The sequence below is a fragment of the Leptodactylus fuscus genome, chromosome 4, assembly GCF_031893055.1.
Source record: "Leptodactylus fuscus isolate aLepFus1 chromosome 4, aLepFus1.hap2, whole genome shotgun sequence".
Taxonomy (NCBI): domain Eukaryota; kingdom Metazoa; phylum Chordata; class Amphibia; order Anura; family Leptodactylidae; genus Leptodactylus; species Leptodactylus fuscus.
Genome location: NC_134268.1, coordinates 141,267,422 through 141,277,665, shown reverse-complemented (window position 1 = coordinate 141,277,665; position 10,244 = coordinate 141,267,422). Strand labels below are relative to the sequence as shown.

General features: G+C 43.3%; 1 protein-coding gene across 1 annotated transcript in view; it reads left to right on the top strand.

Moving 5' to 3' along the window:
• The first annotated feature begins 388 nt into the window (after positions 1-388).
• MLH1 (mutL homolog 1) overlaps positions 389-10,244 on the top strand; it is a 39,343-nt gene continuing 29,487 nt past the window's right edge. The window contains exons 1-8 of the mRNA XM_075271108.1: positions 389-583; positions 1,655-1,745; positions 2,692-2,790; positions 5,700-5,773; positions 8,183-8,255; positions 8,364-8,455; positions 8,567-8,609; positions 9,283-9,371. Of these exons, the coding sequence (XP_075127209.1) occupies positions 465-583; positions 1,655-1,745; positions 2,692-2,790; positions 5,700-5,773; positions 8,183-8,255; positions 8,364-8,455; positions 8,567-8,609; positions 9,283-9,371 (680 nt within the window). The 5' untranslated portion in view covers positions 389-464. The remainder of the gene's footprint in view (positions 584-1,654; positions 1,746-2,691; positions 2,791-5,699; positions 5,774-8,182; positions 8,256-8,363; positions 8,456-8,566; positions 8,610-9,282; positions 9,372-10,244) is intronic.

Here is a 10,244-nt window from a genome sequence, read left to right as displayed (position 1 = left end):
AATGGGTAACAGTATAGTAAATATGGGGATGATACCTACCTGTAGACTCTACACTGACTAGTGCTCTGCTCTGAGGGATATGTACATTCAGATTGGACTACAAATCTTCACAGTGACAGGAATCCCGACATTGTCGCTGCGAGGAACGACGTACGATAAACCCCCCGAGCCTCTGCACTACTTTTGTAACACAGGACACTCCCCTCACATAATATTACGCCCACCCCCTCCTTGTGAATTACAAGGATTACATTTTGGTCTCCGGCAATATGGCTGCCGCCGCAGACGTCTGTGCAGTAAAATTATCATTGATTACAGTCTCTGGTTACTACAAGAACCCGGGAATCTGATTGGCGCCTGATTTGTTGTGCTTTTACACTGAGGTAGATTCGAGCGCGCCAATGTTCTGCACCATGTTGTAGTGTGACAGGAGTACCGCACGGTGTGTACGGACGTGTAATACCATGTCGCCTCCTACAGCAGGAGTCATCCGCCGCCTGGATGAAACTGTGGTGAATAGAATCGCTGCAGGGGAAGTCATCCAGAGACCTGCCAATGCCATCAAGGAAATGATAGAGAATTGGTAATGTCTGCTCTGCACGGCTCTTGTACTGCCTAGACCTGTATGTAGTGGGGGCAAAGAAATACTTGTGTGACGCGTTAATGGAAATCACCCACTAACAGGGCTGTAATATCTGTATAATTGTCACATGCTGACGTCAGAGCCTGAGGATGATACCAGACATGAGTGCTGCCAATGCTTTACTACTAACAGATGGTGCTACCTATTAAAAAAGAGGTTCTACAGCAGCTGTAGCATGTATAGATATTGCTGTAACATGCACCTCATTGTTCCAAATGTCTGCTGGCTGTGCCACAAATGTCTGATAAATGCGGAGGCCACACCTAATCCCTGTTGTCTAAGGGAGCGTTCACACTACCGTCAGTGTCTGACAGGTAGTATCCGCTGCTAATGTCCGTTCAAAATCTTGCACGGACACTAGCTGTGTCCGTGACATTTTTCATTCATTTAAATGGAGATCGGGTGCGTTGTTTTACACTCCGCGCCTGTCCTTAAGTGTCCGTTCCTAAAGATGTCCGACTTTTCAAGCAAACAGAAAAAACCTACATGTCGGGTTTTGCTGTCCGTTTGAAAAGTTGGACATCTTTGGGGACAGGCATGGAGTGTAAAACAACGCACCCGATCTCCATTTAAATAAATGAAAAATGTCCCGGACACAGCTAGTGTCCGCGGCTAATGTCCGTGCAAGATTTTGAACGGACATTAGCAGCAGACACTACCTGTTGGACAATGACGGTAGTGTGAACACCCCCTAGGTTTTAGTTACCCTACATGTCCGGTTTTGCTGCCGGCTTGAAAAGTCGGACATCTTTGGGAATGGACAGTTAAGGACAGGCACGGACAGTAAAAGAATGCACCCGATGTCCATTTCAATCAATGCAAAATGTCACGGACACAGCTAGTGTCCGCTGCTAATGTCCGCACAAGATTTTGAACGGACATTAGCAGCGGACACTACCTGTCGGACACCGATGGTAGTGTGAACGCTCCCTAAAAAATAAATAAAAATCTTAACTTCTAGGACTATGTATAACCATGAAGTAATATGCATATTTCTTCTCATTTCCACAGTTTAGATGCAAAGTCAACAAGTATCCAAGTGACTGTTAAAGAAGGAGGAATGAAGTCCATTCAGATTCAAGACAATGGTTGTGGAATCAGGGTATGACCCTTGTACCATTTTAATTGTGAGGACCCACTCAGATCAGGTTTTTTTTTCTGTTCAGTGGATTCATTTTTTATTTTCAGGGATGCCATATCCATAATTTGTTCACATCCATTTTACATTGACCATCAACTGTCTTAGTCCTTTCATAATCAGTTCAATATTAAGACGTATTTCTGTATACCAGTATTTTCTATGTACCGTATATACTCGAATATAAGCTGAATTTTTAAGCACAGTTTTTGTGCTGAAAAAGTCCCCCTTGGCTTATACTTGAGTCAGCTTTAAAAAAAATAAAAGTTCTAAATCCCTCCTTTCCCTAGAATACATATAAAAGTAGAAAATTACTGTGAAACACACGCACATTAGGTATCCCTGTGTCTGAGAGTGCCCGGTCTACTGAATATAGGGGATCTGCAGTGCTCCTGTTCCGTCGGGAGGGGTTAATAGGAGCACTGCAGATACCCTATATTCAACCAGACTGAATTCCAAGTGGGGGAAACAAAAAGCAGTCCTCAAGCTCAGGGAAGGGCAGACAGACAACCAAAACACCCCCTCCCCTTCCCCAGCACCCAGAAACTACTGCACCCAAAAACTCCAACCATTTTAATTTTTGAAATTTTCCAGTAGCTGCTGCATTTCCCCCCCTTGGCTCATACTCGAGTCAATAAGTTTTCCCAGTTTTTTGACTGACTTTCGTTTCCATCCAAAAGAGCATATACACGGTGTAGAGGTTGAATACTCACACCTACAGATTGCTTTAAAAATCCATTGATGTGAATAGGTTTTTAAACAAGCCGTTTCCAATCTGTTTTTCTGATTTTAAGGTGGATTCACAACAGATGGATACCAGGCACAAGTGTGAATGAAGCATATTACGTTGTGCTTTGAGTTTTGTGTGAGAAAAACATATTACAAATGTTTGTCATTGTCCTACTTGCAGAAAGAAGACATGGATATTGTATGCGAGCGATTCACCACAAGTAAACTGCAATCTTTTGAAGACTTATCAAGTATTTCTACATATGGCTTTAGAGGAGAGGTATGTAGTAGTATATGTATTTTCTCTCTTTCTAAATAATAGGCAACGTTTTCAAGGGTGAAGAAAAAAAGCCACGACCCGAAATAGTAAACTTGTATTTGGAATCCTTCACTGCCACTGTTCAAATCCCAAGCTAACAGTTCTTAAATAGATCTTTTCACCACCTCCAACACTGCATTAGGCCTCTTATTCTACTTTTCAGCACTATATTCCGGCACCCCTGCTGTCTGCATGTACATCAGGGCTAATGGCTGTTCCCATGTGTGCAGGACAAGACATCCTACACATACATTGCATTGGCCTGTTCAGTAAAGGCTCTATTAAGGCTGGTCTTACACGACCGTAGTTTTGCACCGCAAATGGTCCACAATTGCGGGTTCAAAATTGCGGACCATTTACGGTCCCATAATTTTCTATGAGGCCTCTTACACGATCGTAGATTTTGTCAGTGGTGTGGCGTTCCGCAACCGTGGTCCGGACAGTATACCGCATGTCCGTAATGGCCGTGCTTTTACGGCACGGAAGGTCCAATAGAAGTCTATGGGCACGTGCATTTTTGCGGATATACATTGAACATACATCAGTGTATATCCGCAATTGCGGATATCAACATGTGTGTTTTGTGCGGATATCAACATGTGTGTTTTGTTTTTTGTGGATCCGCATAATACTGATACACACGGAACGTTGCGGATGCACTTTGCGGATGTCTGCGGAATTAATTTTCAAAGTGAAATTTGTGTTGCGGATCTGCAAATTGCGGACCACAAAAACCACTACAGTCGTGTAAGACCAGCCTAAGGCTCAACTACTGCACAGAATGAGACAATGCATTAACTAGCAGTAGCACCCCCCCACCACTTGATAGACTACTGTTTTTGAGGCTGATGGGGAATCTCCAACATGCATAATGAAATCGAGCTGAGAAAATTGATGTTTAGGTTTGTGGAAGAAAGGTTCATTATAACCCCAGACTTATCTGATGAGATGAAATATCACTAACTTTAAAGAGGTTGTCCAGACAAAAATGGCCAACCCATTTATGTTTTAAATAGGCTGGGGGCAGTAAAAAAAAAAAAAAATCATACTTCCTTTTCCCTGATGCTCCAGTGCCTCCCTGCGCTGTCCAGTCTTTTCTGTGTCGTGCTCACGTGTGTCCAAAGTCCCAGCCACACGTGACATAGGTAGTGGCTTGCAATGCCACTACGCATGACATCACGGGTCTCTTACTGAGGCTACTGATTGGACTCGGTGGTCATGTGACTGCAAAAGCCAATCAGCCGCTTCTGCTGACAGGATCTGTGATGTCAGAGCCAGTGAACAGTTTAACTTTTGAAAAAAGCCAAAGCGGAAGTACTTCAACGCTGTACTGTTTTTTTTTGTTTTTGGTTTTTTTTTTCAACTCCCCCAATTGTACAAGCATTAATAAAAATTAAAAAAAAAGCCTGAACAACCTCTTTAAAGTCTAACTATGGAGCCAGAAATCTTGATTTTATGTTAAAACCAAGAAGCTTGGAATCATGTCTGTAACTCCACATATAATTAAACAATGTAAATAGAGATTATGGCACTCTCAAATAAGTGTTGAACATGGAATACACTCAACTTTATTTAATTCAGATACCGTATATACTTGAGTAAAAGTCGACCCGAATATAAGCCAACCCCCTTAATTTTACCACTGCTGGCACAGGCTTTGGGCCTGTATGATAATATCCCAGACGTCTGGGGCATTATCATACGGGACCAAAGCCTGTGCTAGCAGTAATAGCCTGTTGCTGTACAGGCCCAAAGCTTGTGCTAGCAGTAATAGGCTATTACTACTAGCACAGGCTTCAGGCCTATATGGTACTGCTAGCACAGGCTTTGGGCCTATATGGTAATATCCCAGACCACGTGACGTCTGGGATATTACCATACAGGCCCAAAGCCTGCTAGGATTAGCATCAGATCCCAGAGAGGTGAGTAAAACTGTTTATTATGTTCCCTCACCTCCCCTGGAGCTCTGATTATTATACTCGGGGGGGTCTGAAAAGACCCCCAAGTTTAATAACAGGGCCAGTGGGATCGTGGCCTGGGCTCGGGCCTGCTCACTGCCGGCCTCTGTGGCCTATAGTGAAAGGTGGGGGGGGGGGGGCAGCAGTAAGTAGGCCCAGGAAGGTTGGTAAATAGGCCGCTACCTGCTGGGGATACTCCAGCAGGTAGCGGCCTATTATAAAACAATCAAACAAAAAGTTATTTTACTTACCAACCCTGTGCTGCTCCCGCTGTCGCCTCCTCTTGACCCGGCAGTACGCTGCATCTCTTCTCTTAATTTTACACAATGAGAAGCAAGGGAAGACTTAAAACGAAATTCAGGATTTCAGTGAAAGGAGACCAAATTTGTTAATCAATTATATTAAAAAAATGTATTAATGACACTAATACTGTCAGAGAATTGAAAGTTGTCCAAAAGTGTAGTTGCGCTTTGATGCAGACTATTAATCCACAGATCTGTTGGATTGCCAGCAAGGATCAGAAAGGAATGTTTTTCCACTAGGTCCCCCATGATACACGACTGAGTGCGTGGCTTAGTTTGTAGCAGAATGTATTATATTATACATTCATGTCTGTGGGGTCTTTAGAGTTATCCCTATTCTGTTCTGATGACAAGAAACAGGATAGGACCTGCTTCATAATCATCCATGTTATCAGAACAGAATGGATCAGAAGCCCTCATAGACATGAATGCATAACTAAATGCACCGTGATGTCACTCGTTATTGTTGAATTATGTCTGTGCCACTAACTCAATGGTTTTTGCTGTCCTCTAGTTAATCTTCAGTTTGGTGTAAAATAGTTGATCTTAATGAACCTAGGTCAATTTTCATCCCACTATTTATGTAGCTATGATTGTTTCATCTCAACAGGCATTGGCAAGTATCAGTCACGTGGCTCATGTTACCATAACAACAAAGACAGCCGATGGAAAATGTGCTTACAGGTAAGAAAATCTGTGAAAAAGCATTTCCTTTTTGCCATTGCAGATATTCAGTATTGGGTACTTCACTTTCCTTAAGTAATATCATCCTCAGCAGTTGACTTTGTAGCACCTAAGTAAATGTGAGCAACTCTGATCACAGGTTTCCTCTCCAGTACATAAATTCATTGACCAAACTTGAAAAATAGAATACACTAAAAAAGAACTTTTTTTTTTTTTTTGATCAATTCTAAAAGCTAGAAAGATTGAGCACTATAAGGCACTTGGTGCCAATAATGTTGCGGGTGTAAACTGAGACTAGCAATAGCACAAGAGTTTACTATTGTGCACTAGTGGTGACTCCCTCCACACCAAATTCCCTTGTTGATGTAGTGCATATATTATACCACTAAAATGGCAGCTATGTCACTGCCGAAGATACTTGGTAGAGGGGAGTATAGGGCGCAAAACACACAGAGAACAGTACAAGACCGACCAAGGTTTGCTAACTGACCACTACCTAGGGAGCCCACATTGCTCTCCCAAGTTTGCTATCGTTACATACAAACACGCCCAATTGATAGGTGACACAGACTAAAGGCCACAAGCCCCACAACATGCACACCCAGCCTTCCTGACGCATTTTTGCTAAATGATTTTTAGCTCATCAGAGGCAACAAATTACTGGGTAATGGTAGGAAGCAACAGACCGTGCAGCTCTGCCGATTAGTATCACAAGCGTTTTAGTATGTCCGGCTGGCCGTAATATGTGACCACAAGAGCTGGCCAGCATAGCTTTGTGTAATAAACCTGAAGCCACACCCCCTCTTTTATGTGTCACTGGCAGTGTGCCCACACAGTAGGTGCCCACACAGTAGGTGCCCACCCACCCATGACACGGCCAGCATCATCACTCAGGTAATGCCCATCAGAGGCGTTCCCGAGGCCTTAGCAGTGACGCTACAAGCACATCTATGATAACCCCTGGATAAATGTTGCAGTAAAACAATCATCAGTGCACAAATGCACACCACAACAAAGAAATGAGCAACCCAAAAATGGGGGGGGGGGGAGTCACAGAACCAGCATAAACACCAATGGCAACATTACATAGAGAAAACTATCTCATTGACAGATGACTCTGCCAACACCATACAAGAGATTAGGGAGGCTCAGGAGAAGAGGAAATGTCCGTATTAGTACAAAGCCCATATAGGAAGCATAAAAACATCAGGGTGCATCAGGGCAAAAGGTCAAAAAAATAACACCTGGGACAGTTGTGACTATGACACAGTGGATGTAAATAATTATCTATACATAACAGTAGAGGATCAGCTAGAGTAACCATGGGGGAGATATCCTAAATAAAGGGGATGACTAATGATCACACTAGATATAAGCACAGAGGATCAAAGTAGAAGGTACCAAAGAACAAAACAATACAGCCCTAAATGATATATAGTTCTGGCTAGATCAAGATAATAAGAAAGACTGCAAATACCTTCAGATAAACACTGAATAAGAGAGAAATTCATTTAGGCCATATGGATGGACAGTCTCAAATAAAAACGTCCACCTGGCCTCCCTCTGCTGAATATTTCTATCGTAGTCACCTTCTTTAAGGGGTCTTGTGACCACTTCAATAGCTTGACGTTTGAGCTGATTTGCATCCTCCCCATGTTTCTTCCACACATGCCTCGATATTGATGTAGGTATGTGCAGTCTATATTATACAGCACTACATGTTGGCAAGACTCCCTGCCACCCACTCTGCGGAGATGTACCTCCTCTTCGACCCACTGCCCAGCCCCTCTCTTCCTTCCTTCCTTCCTTCCTTCCAGTCTCCCTCTTGCGGAACAGCCCCTCCTTCTTTTCTGACTGCTGGCGTGCACTATCGTTCCAGTACTACTTTTGTGCTTTGCAGTGACGATCCACCTCTGTTGTGCATGCTTGGGAGCTGCACAGTAGAGGTGGATTGTCAACAGCAGAGCAGCAATGGGAGAAGTGGCAGCAGTCAAAAAAGGAGGAGCCGTCCTGCAGGAAGAAACTTGGAAGGTAAGTATGATGGGGGGGTAGTAGTGACGATCTGCTTCCCTAGACAGGGAAACGTACCGTCACTGGATAATCAGCAAATATCCCTGAGGCAGTCACGTGACCGCCCTAGGGATATGGGTAAATATACATTTTTGATTAATTATGTTATTTAGAAAGTATGAGGGGGGGGTGTTTAGATTAGTCTAGGGCTTTCCATTTATCCCGGACCAACAACAAGCAGTTTTACAAGCTTTCTTTTAATTTTTTCCTGATAGTAGTGTCATAGTATTGTAATATGGAGTACTTTACTTCCCACTCCATGACAGGACAGTGTTGTGCCTTGGACTTAATTAGCTTAATGAACATTAATCTTTGTAATAGTTACATGTTTGTTTACAGGGCAAGTTATGCAGATGGAAAGCTCAAGGCTCCTCCGAAACCCTGTGCTGGGAATCAAGGGACACATATATTAGTATGTATGATCATGGAATTTCAATCCTGAAGCCTCAGCGTTTTGTTTTTGTAAAAAAAATCTTTATCTATATTACGTGATGATGAATTTCCCAAATGTATCTTTCAGGTTGAAGACTTATTTTATAATGTCTCTACAAGGCGGAAAGCTCTCAAGAGTGCGAGTGAAGAACATGCAAGAATAGTGGAAGTGGTGAGCAGGTAATATTTTTCATAATACGATGTAGAAAATTGTAGAATGAGTATAGTACTATAAGTAGTAGTCCATAAAACATTGGAAAAAGTAAATTATAGAAATGTTTTCTGTTTTAGGTATGCCATCCATAATTCGGGTATAGGCTTCTCTGTTAAGAAGGTTAGTGTTTACTTCTTTGCAAGGAAAAACATACAGCATATCATAATTATATTTACCATCCACCTGACCTAACCCAAAAACTTGTCTTAGGGTGCATTCACACTACGGAACGCCAGCGTGTATCACAGCCGTACATGCCGGCGTTACAGCAGGGCTGCCGGACACTTCCCATTCATTTCTATGGGAGCCGGCATGCGAGCGCTCCCCATAGAAATGAATGGACTGCTTTTTTCCATTCATTTCTATGGGGAGCGCTCGCATGCCGGCTCCCATAGAAATGAATGGGAAGTGTCCGGCAGCCCTGCTGTAACGCCGGCGTGTACGGCTGTGATACACGCTGGCGTTCCGTAGTGTGAATGCACCCTAAGATGAACAAATATTAGTAAATTCCACTGCTAGAGACGCCGAGATGGCAAATGTGGCTGTACTCTTTGTTCAGTGGTTTCAGTCCATAGAGCCCTTGTATTTCTTAGAGATTGGAACTTTTCTCTATGCTGTTACTGCATCCACATTTATAATGTGTTTTTTTGTTTTGTTTTGTTTTGTTTTTGGTTTTTTTTTCCAACTACGTTGTGTGAGATGAAGGGGTTGTCAAGCATTAATGTTACAATGTTTCTTTATAAATGAATTGAAAAACTACAGCGAATATTTAAGTTTACTTTTTGCCCTTTAGCAAGGTGAGACTGTGGCTGATGTGAGAACATTATCGAACGCAACGACTGTTGACAATATCAGGACTGTATTTGGAAATGCTGTAAGCAGGTACTGAGTAAATCATGGAATAGAAATTTTATATAAAACATTTTTTGTATTTTATATTATGCTGGTAGAATGTCATGGCCTTTATTTAGATGCAGCATATATCTGGTGAAATATGGTTGAAGTTTGTTCTATTTGAACAGTGGCCACCTAAAATGATATTAGTCTGGGATTTGTCAGCTGTTTGAATAGATTTCACTGGGGGACACAGCATCATGGGTATAGACCTGCCCACTAGGCGGCTCACAGTAGGAGAATGAAAAGCTGTCTGCTCCATCTTTGGGCTATACCCTTCTCACAGACAATGTGCTAGCCATTTTGCCTCCTAAGACAATAGGTTCAGACACGACTTGACTGGGGTCTTTCTGCCTTATATCGTTTTCCTTTCAGATGCAAGGGGGTCTTCAGTGTGTACACCACACTAGTCATACCCCTTGCAGGCGCAGCGCTCTGCAAAAGAGCACCTCGCCGGTCACCAAGTGCCTGCTCCCCACTCGCTGCACCCGCAGCTGGATTACCAATGACCAAACTCCCATGTGCGAGATCCTACCGAGGGGGTGATCCTATGGTGTCTCAAGAAACCAGACAGGTGAGTATTATGAAGAAAATGGGTGAGTATGAGACTCACCCCTATTCCCCCTCCCTGGCCTCATACAGAGCTCCCATGCCACATCCCTCATTCCCCCTCCCTGTGCCATGACGGGTTCCTTCTGTGGCGGTGGGGGCTCCTTGGTGAATGAGCCCATTTTTTTTTCCTGACGCCCCTGTAACCTTTCCTGAAAGGAGGGGGGACACTGTTCCTCCTGAGACCCTGCGCATCCAGCTGACATTTTAGTTGAGTGCCCGTCACCGGGCTCTGACCGCTATTCTCCTAGG